This window comes from Fundulus heteroclitus, unplaced genomic scaffold (genome assembly GCF_011125445.2).
Source record: "Fundulus heteroclitus isolate FHET01 unplaced genomic scaffold, MU-UCD_Fhet_4.1 scaffold_38, whole genome shotgun sequence".
Lineage (NCBI taxonomy): Eukaryota > Metazoa > Chordata > Actinopteri > Cyprinodontiformes > Fundulidae > Fundulus > Fundulus heteroclitus.
The window spans coordinates 639,664-665,061 of record NW_023396792.1 but is presented as its reverse complement, the minus strand read 5'-3'; the positions used below and the strand labels follow the sequence as shown (position 1 = coordinate 665,061).

Genomic DNA, 25,398 nt, shown 5'->3' with positions numbered 1-25,398 from the left:
CGGCTGTTATGAGTCGGTGGTTGCGGTTTTTTTGGGATTGTTTTTGAACATGAAGTCACTTTTTTTGGACCTCGCTGCCTACCCCACAACAACTTTTTTACAACCAGTAAAAATCCCCAGCTGAATACATGCATTTGTGATGATTAGAAGCAGCGTGTGGTGGTTTTCTTGCTGGTCTTCTGCTTCTTTTCATGGATCAAGTCGATGTTTCTCTCACAGTGATCATGTTTGTGTGTCTCTTGTGTGTGTGTGTCTGTGTGTGCGCGTGTGTGTGAAGGTGAGACGGCATCTGAATTTCTGATTACAGCGAGATGATTGACTGTTTTTAAGTCTATTTTCTGCATTGAGCTCTATAATAAATGACAACATAGGCCTGTATTGATACATGTATTTTTTCTTAGGATTAGCTGTAATTCTAAATAGATTCAGCGGGCTTCTTCCTTGGTTTTGATCCATTGCAAGAGAGGAGAGGACAGCGTCTCCTACCTTTCTACTAATTTTGAGCCTTCTACATTTCAACCAACGTTCCAGCTGTTCTATGCTGTTCTATCTTCCAAAATGATTGGTAATACGATGTTGCCAGTATAACTTGCACTGTTCCTGTCCGACCAGCCGGGAAACCGGGCTGTCACGGGAAAAACGGGACGTCATTTGAGAAATGCCCCATTGTAACCACGTCAAAAATAGTTAACAGAAAGTATTGAGCCTGTGGAGCTGAATACATATGCACACAGCACTTCATAATTTTTGCAAAGAAAATTTTAAACAGTGTAGCCTATAATTTTTTTTACCACTTCCCAAATATACGTTATTTTGTGTTGTTCTCTCACTTAAAATCCCAATAATATACAATGGTGTAGGAGGTTATGTTTCAAAACGGAGAGGTTAAGGGAGTTTGAAAACTTTTACAAAGCGCTGTGGATAAGCTAGTTCCAGTGCTCTTACATGTTGCTGCCTCTCTTGTATTCACAGAACATATCAACATATTCACCAATTTTACTTGACAGAAAAGAAACAAAATACCCCAAAACCACAGGCAGAGGGATTTAGGATAACAGTTTTGTTGTTGGGGTGTTTTTGCCAAGTTATGCTGATACAAAGAGCAGAATTGATCTTCTCATCTCCGGCCATACCTTACTAAAACGTCAAAGTAGCCAAATAAAGTCTTAACACTAATAATTTTAGAAAAATAACTTCCCTCATCTCTTAGTTAGCACATCCACCTTACCTGCAGGAAATAATTCAATTTATTAAAAAAATAGACAATTAATCACTGCACCATATGCAGCTGGACGATATTCTACGGTTTCCTGTTCAGTTTGGCAATAAATATCAGACCTTATTCATCTTAAATGCTCCATAGGATGAGAACAGCATTGCAGTGTATCTCTAACTTTTCCTTGCACTCAACCTATCACTACTGACAAATGTGGCCTTTAAATTAAAAATAACATGCAGGAAGATAGCTCCCAGCTTAATTCATACATATTTTTCAACACATTGTATATAATGTCATCAGTCTGTCAACTTGCATGAGGTACTGACACTCTACAAACATCATATTCAACCACAGAAGGGGAGGAGCCAGGACTTCACAAAGGGAGAAAAAGAAGGGTTTTCATTATTATGCAATAAAAAAATAAAACAAACTACAACAACGAACAGAGACAACATTAATTCTGTTATCTTGAGGTAGAACAATAATTTCAGCATTTGGAAGTGCTTTATGTTGGATGCTCTTTTGTCCGTTTTTACGTCGCTAAGAAGGAGAGGAGAGACGATAGTTGACTTCTGAGGTAGAGCGGCACCTGACGTTGTAGTTCTGGTTCCTCCAAACTTGCAGACTGATCACGAGCACAGGGGAAGGCAAAGTCCCAACGACTTCCCACAACACATTCATTCCGGCTGAGGTAGGCTTTTGTCAACTTGTGAGGTTCACACAGCCAAGTCTAGAATCTGTATGAAGGCCAAGAACTCATAAAAATGTTGATATTACTGAAACAAAGTCCTGAGACAGAATGTACTGAATCCCTGGAAGAATGTCGAGGTTTTCTGAGTACGGAGGTGGAATCATTGGTGGTTAAGAGCAGGCAGCGAGTGTTTGACATCCACAGAAACACAGAGATAAGACCAACAACTGATAACCACTTCAACGAATGGAGGATACCATCAGAGTGTAGGTATTTCTGTGCATCTCAAAGCCTAGTCTCACAGAAAAATGTGAAGTAGTCACAAAACCTGGAAAAGATATCTGTACAGCAGGACAAAGTGTTTTCTATATTTTGGGTCCTTCAGCTCAACCTTTTTGTATGGCACCATCCACCAGAACATACAACATTCACTCCTTTTGTCACTTTATAAAATATTGTGGCTTTGATTCTGTAGGTTATTATGATTTTTTTTGTTGATTCACACAGAAATCAGCTAAATTTGAACTGTGAACACAAATTGATACATTTTTGTGACTACTTCAAATTTCCCAGGGAGAGTTCATATATATATATATATATATATATATATATATATATATATATATATATATATATATATATATATATATATATATATATATATATATATATATATATATATATATATATATATATATATATATATATATATATATAAAAAACAAAAATAAAGTTATAGCAAAGACATTCAGGGGTCTCTATTCACTGTGCTGCCAAACACCAGAAAATGAACAAAAACACGCCAATAAACCGTCACAGATCCTCAAAAACGTCTTAACTTACTCATAAAAAATGTCTTTGCACAAAAGGAAAGAATACTTTGAAAAGAAACACTTGTCGACCTGAGTGAGAGAAAAGTCTAAGTGGACACTAGAAGTGTCGAATGTGAACGGGCCTTCATACATGATCAGCCTTGGTCCGGCTGAGCCGCTCTGGCAGGAGGATGCTCCTGAAACGGCGTCTCTCTCTCCTCTACAAACTCATCCAAAGGTATGGTAGACAGCTGGGTGTCGTTCAGGATGTAGGAGTTGGACTAGAAACACAAGCAAACAGGAGTGAGTGGTCAGATATCAACATGGCTACAAGTTAATTTCACAAGCACCACAGTGCCCACTATATTCAAACCTTTTCAACTTTTTTTCTTACTGATTTCACTGTTTTAGTTCAACATATTACTTAAAGTTGTTTCGTCACAAAGTGAAAATGTATCTTTTAGTAAAAGCATTTATGTATAAGGGAGGGTAAAGTTTAACCTAAAACTGTAGACAAAAGTTGTTTTTGATGGCAATTGTGTTTTCTTTAACTGATTCATTGTTCTTTTTAACAATTAACAAACATATATTGTCAATGTGGAACTAGATTATTTTTGCAATCAAAGGTTTTTCCAAGTAAAACTCCTAAAATTGTTAGCAAATAAATGAATGGATTACCCTTTTAAATAAGCTTTGCCAAAAGAGATGATAAAATATTCTGAAAAAAAAAATGGGTTAAATGATAAAAATAGTACCAACATTTTCACCTGTATTAATTAGTTATATATGTTGAATTTTATTTTATTTTCAGACTAGTTTTTCCTTAAAGCATTTGTCCTTTCTTGGCTACATATTTATTAATATAGTATTTGGAATATATCATAATTCACAGAAAGGTGTATTTCCATGTTTATTCTTAAATGACAAATGCATAAACATAAACAAAAAAAGTGCCTCAGTGACCACGTGGTAAGAGCCATCATTGCATTTTTCTCAGAAGTAAATGTATTGCAGTTTATTAATAAAACTACAACAAAACCAAATGTAAGGCTTTTTGTGGGAAGGTTTATTTGCATAATGCTAAACTTTAGGGTTGTATATTTTCAGTGGAATGTTATTCTCACAGGTGAAATAAATCTACCCTTAAAGGATGGTAATTTTTGTTCAAACGTTGGCGGAAAGAACCGCTACTGTAGTTCTGAGCCATAGCTCTCATTGTCAGCACTCACCATGCATGCGTCTTGTGCGTTGGGTTGAGTGAAGAGTCTCTGGAGCTCGTTGCTGTCGACCACTTTCTTCCCTGCGGCGCTGCCATTGACCTCCATCTCTCTCCTGGCAGCCCCGTTGAGCCCAGAGGCCCCCTGAGAAGAGGAAGAGGATTCCAGGACTGCGCTGTGCCCTGCCTGGGGGGTGGCCTGAACTGTCTTACACATCATTAGCCTGGAGATTAAACCAACACACACATATAAGGCACACTTTACTCCTGTATGAGCATTAACTCTAGCAAAAACGCTGTGCCAAGGTGATTCCGCTGTTTCCGCGTGTCGGCGGGGATTTTGGTTCTGACCTGCCGCGGTAGCTGAAGACGAGGAAGAGCACACAGAAGACGATGCAAGTCACGCCAATGTGGATGCCGATTATGATGCCGGTAGTGGAGGTTTTACTCTGCTCATCTTTAATGCAGTCACATGAGCCGTCCAGCACTGAGGAGACAGCATGCATTGGTAAGAGAACAGGCAGGTTCACGCGACGATGATTAAGTGACTCTAAATGAAAAGGATAATGTGAAACATGAGGTTTATCAAAAAGAGATATATCACCAGATTTTTCCAGTGCCTCCCGAAGTGAAACGAATCTGGTGGTGGCGTTCCCGTCTCCGTGTTGGTTGTAAGCAAGAAGCTTTATCTCATAAACCATAGACGAATCTGAAGAGAGTAAAACACAGAAAAGGGTCACTTCATCAGATGCTATAAAAATTATTTTTTTTAGTAGAAAAAATATATATAATATAGTATTTTACAATTTTTTTCCCAGAAGCCTTTTTGGCTAGGTGATCATTTTAAACAACTGACAACTTTAGCATAGTGAAAAAAAAAAAAAACTGATCTGAGACTATTTTGCCACAACTGGCAGGCAAAGGCAGTGAGTTTCTTGTGTGGATTGAATGTGCACAAGACAACAAAGTAGTTTGACCAATACCCTTTTTTTTAATTTTCCAGTCATGTATCAATAAACCAAACATGTTATTTTTCTGGTCTTGGGATGGAGGAAAGCTAAACAACAACATTCACATGACATTTGTGTAAAATAGGAAAATTCTTTTCATTTAATTTAGTGGTGCTTACTGCCCTGAAATTTAAACTCAAATCAAGCTCAGGTGAGGTTGTCTGACTTTCTTTTTATACTGCTGTGTTCATTCAGTTTCTTTTTAGAAAATATGCATCAGAAAGTTAAGTTACTATTACACTGAGAGTAGTTATGTCATGAAATATTGATGGGTGACATGAATTGGTAAATGTAATTATTGTTTTTAAAGAGACAACTGATCCAAACAAAAATATGTATCAGGAAATTGGCAGGCACTGGACTAAAATGTGTAGAAAGCAGCCAAAGTCCCAAGAAGAGATTTCAGCATAGTCCACTCAGGAAAGCGGATACATTTTTATGCGGTTAGGCCTTTCATCCACTCCATTTTACATGTCTTAAAACAAATAATTCTGAAAATTCCTGCCAAAGTGGAAATTTCTAAACACTCACTTTTTGACCTGCTCAAACAGACTTTTAGGGTCCGCCGTGTCCCTATCTGTGCACAGCTGACGTCACGTGTGCCAATTTTGCTCACCAATCAAGATGTTCATGTAGCATATTTGGAATTATTTTTTTTGCCTTTGTTGATAAAGTTTTGGAAATGTTCAGAAAACTGCAGCAGGTATTTGCATCATGTTGCATGCCAACAACGCCCGGTCTCCCAGCACTGTGTCATAACTCTCATTTCCTATGAAACCGTAGGTCTCACCGAGCTGAGTGAGGTTGTGCTGGGTGACGTTGCGAGGAAAGGGGAAGGGTCCGATAAACAGCGGCGTGTGCGCTCTCCTGTAGTAGAGTCTGAAGCCTTGATGGTGGCCCATCTTGGAGGAAGATTCCCACGTTACTTGGACAACACTGCTGTTCAACACTTTGGTGAAGAGGGCCGGAGGGGCGGGAACTGAAACCCGAAACAGGATGTCGATCAGAACAACAGCGACAAAGCAGATAACAGCAGTAGGGGAGAAGTGGTTGGAAAGAACTAGAAAGTCTATTCAACAACATACAAAAGAAACAACAACGAAAAACCCTAAGACTCTAATAATGGACTTGTTATTGGATTTTCCTCATAACTAACTTTCATCTTTTTTCTCCACAAGCAAAAGTTGAGCAGATGTTAACAAGAGAGAGTCTGAAGCCAAACTAAACCAGATTAACCAAAGTCATTAACCAGCCTTATGGTATTAAGGAAGCAATCCCAGGATAATTGGCCTGACCCAGTGCTGTCACATGTTGCATTAAGTGATTTTATGAGTAAAGATGAGCTTTCTCTCCAAGTCAAACTCACCCTCGCCGTGAGTGCTCTCTGCAACGCTCTCTGAAGATTTGCTGGCTCCGTGGGATGTGTAGGCCTTGACATAGAAGGTGTAACTGGTGGAGGGCTCCAGGTCGCGGATGACCTGCTGCAGCGTCGCCTTGCTCACCGCCTCCTCATACTCCATTTCCAGCGGATCTGAAAGAGAGAAGATGGCGGAGGAAGAAAAAGATGTTATACTTTAAAAAGATCCGACCCAGGAGCTAAATGGGTAAAGAAATTTAAACGGTGTTAATTAAAATTAGAGAAGATCGAAATTAAGACAGAAATATGATGGAAATAAAATTCAATCTTTTTGTGAAAAAAGAAAAAAAAGAAATTTCTTCCTGTTTTACAAACATTCTTTTGTGAGGTAACAGCAAATCCAGCTTTGCCCTCAGAGTGTGAAGATTCAATGATGGGGTCAATTGGGGGGGGGGGGGGGGGTGAATAAACTGGGAAAATGGAAAGCCGTACAAGTTACAGGATTTTTATTGCTTTTCAGACACACCCAGCCATAACTGCTTTCTACACCCATTCCTCAATCTGCTGGGCCATACTGGTAATTACAGCAGATCCTACTGGTTGGCCCTCCCCGGGGCCCTTAATTATCCATCCCAGAGAAGTACTGAGGTTATCATCAGCTCTACGGCTCTCTCTCTCACACACTTACACACACTGACACACACACTTACACTTGTCCAAAAGCTGCGAACAGACTCACAACCTTCGGTCCTGCCAATGACGCATGTGTTTGGCGATCCAACAAGTGTGCATCATTTAATGCCTGAAATTAAAATGTGTCTCCGCACAAACCTCCATGTTACAACGTTCCTTTGCAATAAAGTGCTCTTATTTTCAACGAGGGGAACAAACTGGATGTTTTTCTAATGTGTTTACGATCACCTTGAGTTAGATTAATGGTTGTTTTTGATGAGCGTTTCCATCTTTATGTACTACATGTTATAGGTCAAACATGTTCATAAATTAAAACACCAACATATTTTTTTTTTGGAAAGCAAAAAGGAGCCTTCAGAGTCTCACCGGTTTTCATTCTGGTTCTTGAAATAATAATTAAAAAAAAGCCTCAGACGCTGACAACCTCTGTGTTCACCATCACAGAGCTAATGTGCGTCTTGGTGCAACAGCACACGTGTTCCTCCCTCCCACGCTTCATGTCAAGCTCTGAGCTGAATTAAAATGCCAGTTTAAAAGAGTAGAGACCAGTGCAAGTCTCACATATAAACGTTCGACAGATGCTACACCCGGCAGTACCCTGGACTCACAGAATGATTTCACAGCATTGGCACTGCACTCCAAGTCTTTGTGTTCTCATTTGATGCAAAAATGAGAACACATAATGCATTCAGACTCACTTTTACATTAAATTCATTTTGTCAAGACGCCCGTGAAGAGAAGATCCCTGCTGATTCTGTCTTGCATGTTTGCGATCCCATCAGATTGCTTTTGTTTTAGCTCAAGGTGCAAATACATTTGCTGTGTTGAAGACATGCAGCTACGTGAACTCATCTGGATTGGATACCAGTGTGTCTTGAATACCTTTAAAACTACTTAAAGCTCTACATTTAAAATCAGATCACACAATAAATCACGACTACGGCTCTCTGAGTAAACAGGACCTGTCACTGTGACAAAACAGAGCCAAGGCAACTGTATGTATTAAATGTAAAAGCAAGGACAAAAAGTCTGGATTTCTCTAGTTTGCATCCTTGGGATTGGGGCTTCTTGGTTTCTATCTCTGAAATGTGTTTTATGAATTTAACAAGAAAGAAGATGGGATTTGGTTAGAAAAAAACGCCCCTTTAAGATTAAAACATTTTAATTAACCTCAGAATCACAAAAAAATTGCATGTTGTGTAGGAAGAAGACTTGAAAACCATTTCCTAAAATAGTAAGAGACTCATAAGTGGCATATAAGCAGAGGTGGGTAGAGTAACCAAAAAATTTACTCAAGTACAAATAACACTACTTTATTTTAACTCAAGTAAAATTAAAAATTTGCCAGCCAAAACATTACTCAAGTACGGATAAAAAAATATTCAGTAAGAAGGCATGACATGCTGATGATGACTTAATATTTCAGACAAAAATATAAGGTTATGTGCAAATTCTGGTATTTTAAAGACAAAGGTAAAAACAAAAGAAACACTTTTCTAAACCGGTTTTATCAACATTAAACTTGAAAGCAGTACTTACAGTAGGTAATGTATTTACAGTACATTAGAACAGCACAAAGTACTTCCAATGACAATATGTACTGCTTACTGAATGTTCATTTGACCTCCAAATGCCTCAATGAGTTTAGCAGGTAGAAAATAAACTAATTAAAATAACAAAGCATGTGTACAAATAAGAAGTCTCGCTTTAACATAAACTCTTGGCTTTTATCTCTCTGGTGCATTTTTTTTTAAAGCAAGCATGTTCTATATTCATGGGGTTACTCACAGTAGGCAAAGTAGCCGGAAATTTAGGTAAGAGTAAGTAAGAGTAGCGATACTTGAGTAATAATATCACTCAAGTAAAAGTAAAAGTAGAGTGCACTAAAGATACTCCTTAAAGTACATTTTGTTCAAAAAGTTACTCAAGTAAATGTAACTGAGTAAACTAGTTACTAGCCACCTCTGCATATGAGATATATGAGATATGACGCCTTTATCCTGGTGCCAGAAAGAGGCCCTACCTGATGTCTTGCGAATGTGGAGCACATATCCGATGATGTCCTGAGTGTTCTGGTTGGGCTCCCTCCAGGACACCTGGATGGTGGTTGGGGAGAGGGCCTCGGCCTGCACGTGGGTGGGCACACCGGGCAGTCCATCAGCCCAGAGCACGGTGAGACGGGCACTGGCCTGAGTGGAGCCGGCACTATTCTCAGCGATGCACTGGTAGATGGCCTCGTCCTCCTGGTTGATGCTGTATATCGTCAGAGTGCTGTGAGAGTGAAGAGGGAGCAGAGAAAGTTGGATGGAGGAGGAGCTGAATCTCTAGAAAACTTGACTGAATTGTAACACCACTCATTGTGTCACTGGGTGACATTAACATTGCACATCAATTGCTTTGAGTGTATGGAACCAGTATTCATGCCCCTTAAACTTTATCTTATTTTTCTCATGTTATAACAACAAACTGATGGACATGCACAACAAAGTGCATAACCAATGTGAAGGGAAAAGATGCATCGTTATTTTATTATTATTTTTTAAATTAACTGAATATTAACTATGTTTAAAAAACTGTGCTATGCATGCATTTGTTTTAGGTGTGTCTTTACCAGTTTTGCACATCCAGACACCAGCACCTTTGCCCATTCTTCTTTGCAAAAAAAGTTCAAGCTTTCGTCAGATTGGATGGAGCTTATCTGTTAACAGCAGTTCTCAAGACTTTCCACTAATTTTCTATTGGATTCAGATCTGGACTTTGATTAGGACATTCTATCAACATGATTGGAGCCCTTAGTGAGATCGTCAAAGCTTTGTGTTTTGCTTTTGACTTAATCTCTAAAAAAAAAAAAAAATGAGGCCTTCAAAGAAAATCAGTTTTTATTCAAATATTAAATTACAAGTGGACTGTATGTACTAATTTGGTGACTTCTTAAAGGCAGTTAGTTGTACTGGTCTTTATTTAGATTTACCAAAGTAAACCAGACCGATCCCAGAAGAATGTCCCAGTTTTCTTTTTAGTTGAAGAAAGTTTTGAATTTTTTTTATATTAATCTATCTTCAATATAATAAAAAAAGCCATATATAATTTTCATTCCACTTTACATTTATGCACTAGTTTGAGTTGATCTATAACCTATAATTCTAAATAAACACAACAAAGTCTGTGGATGGAAAAAGGCAAAATGTAAGTAGTGTATGAATATTTTTGCAGGGCTCTATATATGTTAGTATTTGCAAAACAATTGCCATTGAATGAGAGGAGGTGCAAAAAATAGGATCTCTGTGATTCCACGCTCCAAGTTGCAAACACGCTGTCTCAGTGCCACCCCAGCACAGTTGCTGTGCTTGCTGCCTGATGGCAGTCATGATATATAAATGATGTTGGGGTACATGAGGACACATTTCCAGGTGAGTCAGAATGCAGACCACTGAGGTGTGGACCATTTGAATCTATCATGTTGATGTAATGCCGCCGGTGGCAGAAATGTCATCTAACCTTGTGGAATCACTCAGTGTTGCTGTGCATGCGTTCAAGAGTTATGGCACTTTATGATACTAGGCTGCGCCCTGAACAATTTGGTGGCTCCTTGCTGGGAAAAAAAAAGGAAGCACTGCTGCACTGCGCTGTGTTATGGGCACATATTAGATCAGATTTTGCTCGTAAAATTGTGCAACTGAGGAAAAACATTTGTGAAGGCAGCTGTTCAGCAGCTAAACCAAATCTTGTATCAAGTAGCACTAATAGTATTATAAAGTATGAATAGTTACACACAGTGCCAGTCTGAAATTTACTCCAACTCACCAATTCCACACATATTTAATTAAATGCATCCTTTTTAATGTTTTTGCTTCAACATTTTAATAGGGCGGGCTGAAGATAAAAGAAAGAAGGAAACCAACCACATTTAGGTTTTCCATGTACAATATGGCTAAAAAAGTCTAATTTTAAACCTGAGGGTGTTTGTTATGGAGCTACTTTCTTGGTCAGCACCCTCTCGGTTCATATCCTTTCAGTGATTTTCAAGCATTTTCCAGTAAGCTTGAGCACTGCTGGTTCCTAGGTTGTTCTGAAGGAACCAAACACATTTCCTTCCCTATGAGAGGGCAGTCTGGGTCAGATGATGGACAACGGCACAATCATCATAAATGTATATCAAAACTGGCTTTTGAAAATAACAAATAGGATCTAATATTAGGCTTTTGGAAAAGCTCTGACCTCAGTGAAAATGTATGAATTAAATTTAGAAGTCAGCATTGTGCCAGGCAATTTAAATTAGCTATACAGATTGTGCCACACAAAGACATCAAATATCCATCCAGCTTGCTGTACTGGGATCTTGTTTACGGCTTGTTGGTTCTCTGCAGCTTGATAAGTGGCATTCATCCAAACATTCATGGAGGTTTGTGTAAGTGTTTAAGCTGGAATGGATTATTTTAAATTCAAACTTGTGCACCCGTTGGGGTACGTGGAGCACGTAATTCCGGTTTTTAAAAATAATTTTGGTCATATGTTTTATTAGCAGTCCAGTCTGAGTCACATGGATCAAACTCGTATCATTAAAAGATCATCGTTAATGTTTCATGCAACAGCAAAACACATCACACCATAATTCATTAGATGTAAATATTGAATTTATAGCTCTGATTTATTGTAGTTTCTTCCTATTATTAACTCTGACATGTGGCAGCACAGCTCAGATATTGTGAAACACTAAGTTATTGTGTCCAAAGCTAAATAATTTCTGCGTTTAAACAAATGGACATAATGGATTTGCATCATGTCTTGGGAAAAATGTAGGGGATGCAGCATAAAATACAAATGGGACATTATTTCTGAAAAGCGCACAAAGCCCTGTGCTCTGCTGAGTGAGAGCAAAGAGATTTGTGACACAAATTCCTGCGTGACAGACAGCAGCAGAATGTATGGACTACCCTCACTCGTGCAAACCGCATACGTTGTCTCCTGAAACTCCCCGAGGGTTCAATAAATCTATTTCAGGGTTTCAAAAAAGGTTTCATTTTCCTGCATGAGCAAAACGCTTTCATCTGCCTGCACACATGTGAATTCATGTACCTATACGCGCACACACACACATTCGCACATGTAATGTATATATGCCCCCCCCACACTCTCTATTGCACTGCTGCCACACACTGCTCTTTATCCTTACACTTCCATCTCTGCTTGGTTGCCTTCCCACTCACATGGCAGGTATTCTCTTAAAGAAAACATATATAAGGTAGCTTTGTATGTGATGGTGTGCAGGTATGCACTATATATATATATATATATATATATATATATATATATATATATATATATATATATATATATATATATATATATATATATATGCTTGTATGTCTGCAAGTTTTAAGACAAGAACTCACAAACAGTTCCTCATGTTAAAACATTTTCAGTCGCACGGAGGTGAGGAGCTATGATTTCATATGTTTCTTTTCTCTGTTTCAAGCCGAGGCTATTTCTGCATCAGCTATTGTTTAATGTACGGAAGAGCAAACTCACAATGAATGAGTTGTACAGAAGTCTTATGGAAATCAAGCTGATGCCAAGAACCCTGGTGATATTACAAAGAAATAAGAGGCGTTTTAAAAAAAAAAATAACAAGCTGCATTTTGGTTCTGCTTTAAGTTTAAACAGGAGAAGTGAGCGCCACCTGACTTCAACCTCAGAGTATGTCCCTAATCTGTCACCTGCTGTTTGTAAGAGCCTGTCAAGCAAAATGTCATCTCCCTTTGATGGACGAGATCCATCCCTGGAGTGTTAAAACAAAATTTATCACGACACCATGAACTTCCACCGAGGAACAGCGAGTATTGTTTGGAGAGAGCAGCATGTCAGCCTGCAGGGTTAAACTTCAACGCCTCCTGGATCTGGAAAATGGGGTATGAGAAAAAAAAAAAAAAGTGGCATCTCAGGACTCAACAGTAGAGTACGGTTCAGTTTCTGGGTCAGCAGGTATGATGCAGAATTAAATCCATCTATTTCCTTTTCAAAATGAATTTGCTGGGATCCAGTTATGTGCATCAAGATAGGCCGCATGGAGGAACAGTCATTATTCCACCAAGCCTGCCAGCTGGATTCAATCTGTATGGTTATCAGGTCAAAGGGGTCCAACTAATCTCACCTCTGACCCCAGCGGTGGCTGTACACAGGCCCTCAGCTTGCCAATCAACCATCACATTTGTTACTGCGATGGATGGAGTGTTTGAACGCACGCAGCCTGACCAGATGCCAGAGAAGAAGGGAAAATAAGGAGGCCTCTCGGGAAGCACTACCGGTGCCACCAGGACTTGATGGCCCCCCCTGGGTGCTTGAAGGGAAGCAGGGTGGTGGGGTGGGGATGGGGTGGGGGATTTTCTGCTCGTTTGACAAGGTACAGTAACATTCAAAGGTTTGTGACAAGTCACAGATGTGTGGTCATATCCTGCTGTAGTGGAGCTTATGAAATTCCACACGTGCCGTAAAAGACTCTTTCACAGCTTGTGGGATGAAAGCTTAAGTAAAAACGAACATGTGTAACATACCACAGAAACATATTAGAGTACTTGTTGGTATAAAAGTAAGCTTGATTTGTCTCAAAGATTTGGATCTGGGAATGACATCACACACAATTTGAGTGGGTTCTGGTTGCCAATTAGAAAACCAATGGGGGGGGGGGGCATATTGTTTTTGTTATTGGCACTTCTGTTGTCAGCAGAAGCCATTATCAATGTTTTTGTCTCAATTTCTTGGTTTCAACCCCCTAAAGAACATGTTTACAAATGTACAGAATACAGTTTATACCTGCAACTTTAACTACATTTTGTAGGTGCTGAGGCCAAATCGGATACTAAACTCAGGACTGCCCGGCAGTTCCCAAATCTCCAGGTTGAAATTCAAAGTTCATCGGCTGTCTACTTGTATTTTTTTCAGCAAATTCAGAATATCTGACTTTTGAGTGCAAAAAGAATCAATAAAAATGACCCATATTTATTAATTTTATGCATGAATCCGTTTTGTTCATCTACTTAAATCACATTATCAACAATGGCAAAGAGGTGGAAAGAAATATTTTACCCAAACTTCATCAATTTGCCGAGTTTTGAAATACTAAATTAATTTATTAAATGTATTTTCTTATACATTATGAGGGGGGTGGGGGATTTAATTAGAGTGCAAAAAGAAACCAAAACATAAATAAATAAAAAATCTGCATTATGTAAATTTGAAATAATTTAAGACAGGACACTCCCCAATCATACCCCAACAGAAGAATAGGCTGAAGCCCAAATGCCAATTTATGATCCCCCTAAAGTAAACTATAATCCATGATTGTTTTATTTCTATTTTAAAACTTTCTCTAAACATCTGTCATGTTACTAGTTTGTTGATGTGGACCCAAATGGCGACGGGACGTCAGCAGATGTATGATGGACTTTTGGAGCAAAGGATTCGATGATGGAAGAGTTACAAAACAGGAGGAGAACGCACAGAAACCAGGGAGACAACAGCAGGATAATCCAGGGGAGGATGACCAAGACTGAGAGACTTAAATACTGTGGAGATGTGCTGAGTACCATGATGAGTACAATCAATGGAAAGCAGAGTATCTGGGGGGGAATCTAAGCGATGAACTGAGGGAAGGATGAATGATGGGCTCTGGAGAAAGTGAAAGGAAACACAAGCTCTAACTAACCAAAGTTGAGGACTACAACCAACATAAGACACTAAACCAAAGCACACAGAAAAGGACACAAGAAAGAACTAAGAAACTCAATTACAAGGAATTAAATATTATAGACATACACTAATGTGATCAGAATACAAACACAAGTGAGGGCCAAAATAAAAACAGCTGTCAATCATGACAAAACCTTTAGCCTGTTATACATTTAGATTTCACCGTTACGTTCATTCTGTAATTTAGCTCCCAAAACCGTAACGCATCTGCGCTTTACGTTGGTTCTCATGATTCCCCTGAGACACAGCTCAATGGGGTCAGCTTTGCAATTCAAATGATTATTCCAATCACACAGTTCACATTGATATGCAACATCAGACCCTGGATGTACACAATGTGCGAGGGACAATAGGCAACGTCTGAGTGACAGAGAAGAAAGAACATGGGAGGCGTAAGGCTGGAATTCAGGCTGTTTGCGTGTCGTAAGCTCCCTAAACCAAGCTGCCCCGTCCTGACAAGCTGACACCATCATTTACTCATCAGTTTGAGGTCACTTCACCCGATTGACGGATAAGGCAGTGGGTCAGAGCGGAGGGGTGGCTGACAGTGGGGTTTGGGGGTCTGTTGTTCAGCTGCTTAGTCTCTGTTTACCCTCTGTTGTTTCCGAGCAGCGCCCCATCAAAAGGCGGCGGGGCCGTTCTCGATTCAGAGAGAGTGAGAAGGAGGAAAATATGCGGACAAAGGGAGAACACGAGGAAGAGGTGTGGATAGAGGGGGAAGGGGAGGAGAACTAAGCTGTCTATGGCCTGAAAGGAGGGAAGGGCCCAGGGATATGACTGATTACAGGCGGGTCAGGGATCAAGGCCAATGCCCAGGACACAGCTCCTGTTATTGGGGGGCAGGAAGGCATATTTTGGGGTGAAGAGAAAAAAAAAAACGCAATAAAAAAAAAAACAGGCAAACACTTAAAAGGGGAAAAAAAAACGTCTGAGACCATTTCAATTACAAATTCCCACGTCGGTGCGGAAGCCTGTTCTTTCAGATGTTGGCCATTATTTAAAGAGCTAGCTGCTCACCCGCTCACTTGGAACACGTCACACGTTAATTATTTCCCATCACTGGCAACGGTATCTCTTTACAACAATACCGGCTGGCTTTCATATTGTTGGGCTCTCTGATGAGAGATCACAGCACGTATATATTGGCTGATCATGCATTTGCCGCTTTGGAGACATAAGAATGAGGCAAAGCCTTGAAATCCATAATTAGCAGCAGCTTTAACAGAGGCTTTGAAAACCATGTTTCACAGGAGCCTGGTCAGCCAGGGTTGATAATGAAAGCTCTCACAAAGCAGCATGTCTGTTTGTGTTTGGGAGTGTGCGCCGCTACACATGACAGGATCTTTTCAGGTGTGATGATTCACCATGAGCACTAAGGCGACTTTTCTATACTGTCACTGGATCTTCACCCAGCTACGACCTCTTTGTTTTTTTTGGTGTGTGGATGACGCATGGGAATGAGGAGTAATTTATTAACATGTCGTTGCTTTTTTTTAGTGTTCCACTTAAAGATGACTTTTGTCTGATCTGATCTGATTTAGTTATAAAACTTAGGACCCCAGTTAAAACTCGGCAAACCTTCCAACAATGTTAATTCAAATAAAAATTCACTGGAGGCCCCATGGTTAGGAACAAGCACTGCATTAAATGTTGCCTTTATCCATTGGTATGGGGAAATACGTATTGAACTTAAAGCTCTCCCAGAGAAAGCCTTAACCAGAAGATATATAAAGAAGTAGGACCCAAATTCCACAATACACAATATTTATTACGATAAATGTTTATAAGTCATCTTTCCCCCCGAATCTGAGTCAAGCCTTAAGTGTCTAACGACTGAAACAAACATTTTCTCATCAAATCCACAACATCTGGCACAGCTCTAACTCTGCGACGCTGTAGGTGAATATTTCAAACCTGGCCTGTTTGTCCTTCAGGCCTAAATTACCACATCCACGTTTGGTAATTATCTTCCAGTCTTCATTATTTGTCTGTGGATATCATTTAACATTTTAACGTATAACTCACCATCCAAATAAAAAAAAAGAACTGCTTAAGGCTGCTTTATGTTATTTTGAAAATTTATCAAGTGTAATATTTAGCCTGTTAGAAATAGAAATAAGCTTTTATGCCTTAAGAAAAATAAAAGAAAAAAAATAAATGCTGTTAATGTTGAAGTTCCGAATGAATGTGTTTTTTTTTTTATATATTTATAATGACAAAATTAACACCTGCTGATCACTGTCTTCATATTGTTTAGGCACACACATCCATACAACAATACACAGATCGGTTAAATACGAGACTTAATAATCAAGGCTCTTCACATTATCCTGTGTCACAAAAAAAACTGATAATAAACAAGTAAGGAAGCTTGCAGAAAATGTATTATGCCCTGAAAATGAATTACCATCACTCTTGCATGATTAAAACATACGATAATGGATCTGACCAATCCTATTGAGAATTTCCCTGAACAAATGTGCAAAAATGTGTCAGCTGGTCCGATCCTAATCTCTGAGATAGAATCCCAGTTTCTTTAAAATCTCTTTTGGTAAAATATTAATTGAAAATTAGATTTCAAACAGGTACATCGTCCATGTATACCCATGAAAACCTCACATGTCTGAAAAGGAATGGAAAAGGGCAAGCTCTTACTTAATATTATTTGTTATTTTCTAATCGTCAATAAAATGATCACTTGTCTTATTTAAGTATGGGTTGACTAACTACATCTCTATGAACATGTAAAACGGTTTGTACACACCTTTTTGCATGTTTGAAGGTGAAAGTAGACTTTGGCTGTTCATGCATTGTGTAAAAGACACTGAACATTTTCATCAATGTCAGACATTAAGTCAGACATAACATTTTCTGTTTTACATCAATTATAAAAACAATCTATATTAGCTAAATTCCACAATAATATCAGACTGACTTTTTTAGATGTTCCTTTTTTAAAATGACCTCAAATTCAGTAGTTTGCATACATTTCTCATATATTTGGTTGAACTGCTCACACACACTTGCTCGGCTCTGGCCGCAAATTAAGATTCAGGCTTTGTGATGGCCTCTCCAAAACCTTGACATTGTTGTCTTTTCACTTTCACTTTCACAGCTAATTTGGTGGCAAAAAGTTTAATTATTTAAAAAAAAAAAAAAAAAAATGTCTCAAAATTGTACTCAAGGATGAACCAGACTTGTGGAGGTCTGAAATCCTCTTCCTGCTATATTAGCTGATTTATTTATATTTTCCTATAAAGTCACACAAGGAAGCAGTGATTTTACCTTAAAGTATGCCCTCATGTGTGGCCCTGATTAACTCATATGCTGTAAATTATCAGAAGCTTACAAAGCTATGGCATCATCTGGACATTCCCAATAACTTACAGACATACTGTAGTCTTAGTGCACATAAACTCTGTTTGAACAAAGAAATTTAATTCCAGTTTGTTTCCTTCAGAATATACAGGCAGAACGCAGTTCCTCTCCCAGGATGGAAGAGTGCTTCTTCGAACAGCATTAAACACCTTCACATCTACATTATTGCACCCAACTGTGAAAAGGAATGACATTTTTTTTTCATGGTCTTTCCTCCCACTGTGCAGCTCAGTGACACAGTCTTAAGATGCTCTTGAAACAGCTCTGCGCTCCACATGGCTGATTGCATTCCTTAGCCAACCAGCTGAGTTTATGAGCTCATTAGCTAATGGTGGAACTCGAGCTAAGGTCTGCTTCTGCGCCCAATCACAGAGTGCGGTTTGTGATGCATGGGATTCATATTGCAGCGGGTCATCTGCGGCGGAAGGAAGAGGAAACGAAGTGATGCTCTGACTACTCATTCCATCTTTCTAGTCTCTCTCTCTCTTCACCCATTCATTCTTCCTGCACACTCATCATTTCTCCCCAAAGCCCTCATTCATATCTACCCTTTTTAATTCAACATTTCAGTCAGGCTCCTCGTCTATTTCTTTGCTGTCCTCTTTCTGCCTATAGTGTTCTCCTATTCCATCCGTCTTGCTAATACAGGCTGGTGGAAGCAAGTCGAAGTGGAGAAATGAATGTGAGCAATGGATACAGTATGTCTGCTGCTTTCACTTACTGCAGCGAAGTGCCAGCATTGCTTGATTCATATGCTTCATCCTTCTTTTATGAAAAAATAATAATGTGCTTGGATAGCTGTGTCAAGGGTCAACTGGGAGAATTGAACTTTGGCTGGGATGTAAAATACATAAAGAAAATGTAAATAAAATGGGATTTTGACCCATGTCCATGGAGAATTTCAGTTTCCAATCATCATACACAAGGATTAGAGGAAGGATAGAAACAACGCACACATAAAAACAAAAGTATCAGAACAGGAAGTATTTTTCCACAGAGTGTGATCAGCAAGGATTTGAGCCTGGAGCCTATCATTGCAGTCAAAAGCTGCGATGCATCGTGAACTGCTCACCAGTCCATAACAGGACCAAAACAGAGACAAATGAGACAATTACCCACACAGGCACACTGTACCCTAAGGTCAATTCAGAATTGTAAATCACATTAAAACGCATTGTTTTCAACTAAATGAGGGAAAACCAAAAAATTTTACCTATGGAAAATATTTTACTAAATATTCCAGTGTGCAGAAGATTGGTGTCTGCATATAGACGGTACTGATTTCCTTCTGCAAATATTGTACATTTAATCATCTTTAAGCCTTTTTACATCCCTTCTCGCTAATTGGAAAATGGGAGAGGCTCCAACCCTCCTGCGACCCTGAACGGCGTAAACTGGATTTCGAATGAATTACAGAGCCTTTTTAGTGTTTCTGACCCTGCGGAGTTGGTGCTCTGCAACCGTAGTAGCATCCAGATGGAGCCTTGAATGAATGCACACCGTGATGATTACAAGCACGTCATTTAGGCATAAACCTTGAGACTCATCAAGCTGAAAGCAGCAATGACAATTGGCATCAACATATTCAAAGGCGTTTATAGGAAATACTTCCCTTTTCTACACATTCTTAGGTTTTTATCAGTAAATAACTCAAGTGGAACTACTTTTCGTAGAATGCAACGCTCTCAACTTTATTGTTTATTTTCCGGGAAATACAACAAAGTAAACAGCTAATTATTGTAATTGTGACCACAGAAATTATATGCTCTTCAAATCAATTCCAACAACATTTTGTGTGGGTAGTATTTATAAACCGAGCTCCATGAATGCAAGGAAAGTTTTTCAATGTTCAATATTTACCTGTTGTTGTTCCTGAGTTTAACGTGTCCCCCTGGCTCCAGAACCTGTCCGTTCTTCAGCCAGGTGAGCAGAGGCTCAGGCTCGCCCTGCGCCTGGCAGGTAAAGATGGCCGTGGTGCCGACTGGTCGAGCGATGGACTGTGGGGGCTGAACAAACTCTGCCGGAGCTGAAAGGGGAGGGAAATCGAAAAATCTAATCAGGCAACATCATTCGCTCAGTCGCAGGTACTGGGTGGGATAGGGAACTGCCTGAGATGCAAAATATTAGGATTTTTAACAAGATCAGAGGTGTCAAGATAAATCTGAAAGAGCAAGTAGGAGTAAGAAAAAATAAGGTCCTAGGGTACAGGACTGAGGTGTAAATACTGGTTTAAATCTATAATTCAGGCAAGGGTCAATTACCTTGATTATGAAAGACACGGGATCAATGCTCTAATAGGTAAATAGAAAAGGAGTGTGAGGGAGGGAGGTAAACAGAAGGGTGGAAGAAGGAAAGCAAAACAACCTACTTAACAGCAATCCTAATTTGCTTTAAGTACTTGTTTTAAATTCTTCACATAGCTGTTGTATAGTTGAAACTTCACAGATGCTTTAGTTTAAGTCAGTTTAATGCGTATGTATTTGTATTGTCTCCTCTGCATGCATGCAGTTCCCAATCTGTTATCATTTCAAAGATTTATTAGGCCTAATTATTTATGCGTGCATGAACATTATGCTAATTATGAATTTGTGAATCAACAGCTTAGTCTCATCAGAGACCCAGCAGTTTCTTGTTTTTGTTAGTGTTTAAAAAAGTATGTTTCAACATATTGCACATAATGTTGTCTCCTATGCTCCAGTATTTATGTTTAGCTCATGTTAATATGTAACTAAACCAGTACTAAAGTATAGTTACAATTTTCATATATTAAAGGGTTTGAACTTGTTTTGAAAGCCTGTTAACATAGGTACTGAATCATCCAGTCCCATGGCAGCAACTTAATGCATGTAGACCTGGTGGAGATGAAATGATGAAGCTCAAACCGAACACCATCATTGGGTAAGAAAGAGATCTAAGTGACTTTAAATATGGAGCAGGTGTTGGTGACAGACGGGCTGTTCAAAGAGGTCAGAGAAGAATGGGCTCACTGGTTTGAGGTAAAAAGAAACTTGAATAACCACTGTATGTGGAAGGCCATCTCTAAATGCACCACACAGAGTGCAACTTCGGTCATCTTGAAACAGAAAACTGAGGCTACAACTTACACAGGCTTGCCAAATTTGGATAATATAGCAGTTATTATTATTTTTTTTTATCTGGCCAGTCCAACAATTCTTAGTTTCAGCTGTAATCAGGTAGTAGATGTAGGAGTTCAATAGCATGAAAGCATTGGGGTAGTGTAATGATATGGCGAAAATCTTCCTGGTATGCTTTGGACCCCTCAGAACTAATTGAGCATTGTTTAAAATCCCCCTGAACATTGTTGCTGACCGTGTCCGTCCCTTTTTCTAACAATTACTTCAAGGCAGATAGTGAATCATGTCAAAAGTTAAAATTTTAAATGTCTTTATTGGATATGACAAAAGTCCCACTGGACTCTAAAGGCCTCCATAGTCACCAGATCTTAAATTGTATTGTGTTTATGCACTGACACATTACTAGCAAGGCGTACCTGATAAAATTGCTTTTTTTTAGTATACATTACTTGGCCCATCAATATATTATATAAGAATTTAGGTTTTTTTTTATATGCAACTATTTTCTATTGTTGGTGAACCAGTCAAAACTGATATCTGCCTTTCAGCTAACAACTAGGTGTCCTGGTGATAAACATTAGCTCCTAAAAACCCAACCAGGAGGCAAAAATAAAAACATATCTGGTTTTTTTTAAGTTTATATCCCACTGTTGACAGGATAATGACATAACAATATTAAAGTGCTATTTCATATTTGAGTGGTTTTATACAGACCTATGGACAGTGTTAGCTAACAACATCTCTGAAGGATCTAACATGGTCTTTCGTCTTTGTTATTCTTGCTTTGACAATATGAGTAGCCCGGGGCTGGTGTTAGTCTCACTGGGCTCGGAAAATAATAAAAATGCTCATGACAAGGCGAGGTTACAACATGACATATTTTACAGAAATTACAACGGCCGTAAACCAGGGACAGCAGCGACAGCTAAATTAGTCTGGGAGAGTGGCTCACTCCGAAAAACTATCCGCCCTGGATGAAGCCGGTTATGTCAATACACACACTGTCAGACATTCAAGTAGTCTCTCAAAGTTATTTTATCGACAGCCCAGGGGCTTTGGATTTAACAGGAAGTTCGAGTGCATATGAATAGTTATGCACATCATTATGTGCAGGAAATTGTCTTACAGAGAGCCTGTGTTTTGGATTTTGATGCAAGGCGTAGACTCTGCAGAGATCGGTCCTGGTTTGGGGATATTCGTGACCACAGTGCATCGTGCTTTTACTGTCAGGGATACAATGTACCCCAGTAAAAACAAACAGGGATCAGCAATACTTTCTGCTCTTTAAATAACAAGTGTCACTTAGTGGGTAAAATAGGTGCCCCATTTACAGAGACTGGCAGTTCTCAGTGCTGCTGTTGTGGGGCCATTTGGGCCATTTACGGCATGTCTCCACCCTTTTCTCTCTGACCCCTTTCCTTTCTCCTACATTGGTGAAATAAATAAATGCCACTGTTTTTTTTAAATTAGCCTTGTGATAGCCAACTTGCAGTTTACCTTAAAATAATAATTTCTCTTTTAATATTTTCAATTTGCGTGGTTTTGTTGGCCAAAAGTAATTTAACATGCTTGTTCCTTTTTTTAAACTAACAAAATTCACCAAACATTTAATTGGGCTTATTGATTGCGTGACTTTTAGGGTGCCTTGGTACATGTAACGATATATGTAATAATAATGCAAACAAAGAATAGACTAATGTTCAAACTAGCTGAAGTCTAAATTAGACAACACACAGCCACACAGATGAGATATTATAGATTTTCTTTCTAAAGTAAAATCTCAGATATAAGCAGGTGAACATATTTAACATGTTAGTGAGAACGCAAATGAAATAAATTGTTTTTCCCAAGAATAACAGAGGCAGCCATGTTCAAAGTTATTAATAAATTACATACCACTTTCAATAATCCTTTGTAATAAGGAGCAGTGGCTGGGGGAAAGTAACAAATCAGTACAGGAAGTACCTGTTGGGACTAATTATATGAATGCCTTGGTCTTTTCAGGTTATATATAGCCAAAGTCAAAAGTACAGAATAAGAACAAAACAGTTAAATAAATGTTGTATCTCTATTATTGTTGTTTTCCCAGTATCCGTTTCTTTGTCCAGATCACCTCAAGTTCATGCTAGCTTTTCCTGCCCACTGTTCAGCCTTTGCTCTTTGTTCCCATCCTCTTACACCACCCGTTATCTGATGCTTTTCCTTTCCTCTAATGAAAAAGCAAACGTACCTTTAGGAAGTTAAATAAAAGAGAAGCTGACACCATAAGATGATCCTTTCATTTATCTGTCAGCATCCAAACCATATAGTCTTTTTTTCTCCTCACTTGCAGTTTTTATTTACCTAACTTTTTTTTTTTTAAAGTCGACTAACTCAAAGGCAGAGATCAGCAGGCACACAGGAAGATATTGATTTGGACCTCTAAAGGTGTAGGTCAGACCGTGTGCTGCAGTCATCCATCCTGCTCTTGCTTTTCACAGCTGGCCCTAACAGTTTGACTCTTCGTTCAGTCCATTTTTGTACCGGCAAGGGGCTAAAAGTGAATACAACATAATTTCTGAGAAAGTCTATTTCCTGATATGTGATGGTTTTGTAAGTACCCCTGTCTGCATTCATCGAGAGTTTGACTTTTCGCCTGCTGGACTGGTGTTGTAAACGGATGGCTACTGAAACTCTCCTTTCCACAGATGTGTCAAGTGACTTGTTTCCACAAACCAATGCACCAATTCCTCAAGGACCTGCAGTAAAACATGGTTCTCTCATATCAAACCAGGGCCAAAACACATTTTTTTTTTATCTGAAGTTAACATCACTCCTTTGTTTTTACAAATCAATGAAAAAAAACAAAGAAACTGACAGATAATTAACATCTATGGCTTTCAGATGCCGTTCCCACCTAGGGAAGAGCGCGCCTTAGAGTTGCCAGGCTGATGAAATGAAATATTGATTAGGATCAATACCACGATGGGCTGAAGCAAAGTGTGGTCTATTTGATCAATTTGTGAGCCGGCTGTTTCCTTCTTGGTGACAATCAATGCACAGGGCCACCAAGTCCTGGCTCCATCACATGCTAAAAATGTTAAAAAAAAAAAAAAAAACCCATCAATCTTTTTAAGCTTTCATCAAACACCTTTAAGTCACACTCCTCAGTACTGTGAAGAACAAATCAACGCTGGGATGTCACTAAAACAAAACCTTACAGCACATAAACAGGGCAGCTCCAAAGGGCTGAAGGCTGACTAGAGACCAGGATTACGGATTTCTGAATCTTTGAAGTGTCTTGTATGAAATATTAAAAGATAGCTCAGGTATATCCGCACAGTTCCCTTATAGCGGCATTGTTTACAGCATATGGATATGAAATGGCCTTGCTGAGGGATAAAAAGTGACTGAACAAACAAATGTCTCGTCTACCACAGAATAAAATGTAATACAATGAGGTGGCTGCACCGTGTGTTAAAAAATATGAACAGAGGAAAAGAGAATAAAAATGCTACCAATACAATAATGAGATAGGACACAGTGTAGGATTATATAATAAAAAACTCTAATTTGCAAGTTTAGATAAAAAAAAATGTTTTTATTGTTATCCCTGGTTTAAAATGGCACAAACATTTAGGAAAAACAAATGTAAGTAAACCCTTTAATTTGTATGCGTTCATTTCATGGGGGTAAAAAAATCACAGTTTTCAGCAAATTTTACTCTGTCACATTTATCAGCACCCCCTGATAAATGTGGATCCCATTGAATAAATAAAATTAAACTGAAGCATTTTAATGTATATTTTACATTTATAATTTGATCAGTGTGTCAGAAAGAGAGATTCATTTTGGCTCCTCTCTTATTTAGGGGTCGCTACACCAAGTCATTACAACACAGACTTGGCAGAGTGTTTCTGCTGGATGACCTTCCTGATGCAACCGGGATTCCTCAAAGACTTAAACCCACTAAATCACGCTGGGACTGAAGGTGAGTAATGTGTCTATGAACCTTTAATTGGTAATCCCTAACTCCATGTTTTCATGGGGGATTAATATGACCTGAAAGGGGCCCATTTCTCCCGGCCAAATCCTCAAAATGGGAAAGACAAGAGAACATGTCATTCAAGTAATGCAGACGTGTGTTGAGGGAAATGTGTATAAGACAACAATTCCTCACCTTAACTTTCCCACATACTGTA

General features: G+C 38.9%; 1 protein-coding gene across 1 annotated transcript in view; it reads right to left on the bottom strand.

Annotated features, from left to right (window-relative positions):
- Window positions 1-2,627: 2,627 nt before the first annotated feature.
- Window positions 2,628-25,398, bottom strand: part of igdcc3 (immunoglobulin superfamily, DCC subclass, member 3) — a 69,177-nt gene continuing 46,406 nt past the window's right edge. Inside the window, exons 7-14 of the mRNA XM_036130777.1 lie at window positions 19,983-20,148; window positions 9,022-9,269; window positions 6,315-6,479; window positions 5,739-5,927; window positions 4,543-4,647; window positions 4,290-4,425; window positions 3,952-4,162; window positions 2,628-3,003 (exon numbers count right to left, since the gene is read on the bottom strand). Coding sequence (XP_035986670.1) covers window positions 2,878-3,003; window positions 3,952-4,162; window positions 4,290-4,425; window positions 4,543-4,647; window positions 5,739-5,927; window positions 6,315-6,479; window positions 9,022-9,269; window positions 19,983-20,148 — 1,346 coding nt within the window. The 3' untranslated portion in view covers window positions 2,628-2,877. The remainder of the gene's footprint in view (window positions 3,004-3,951; window positions 4,163-4,289; window positions 4,426-4,542; window positions 4,648-5,738; window positions 5,928-6,314; window positions 6,480-9,021; window positions 9,270-19,982; window positions 20,149-25,398) is intronic.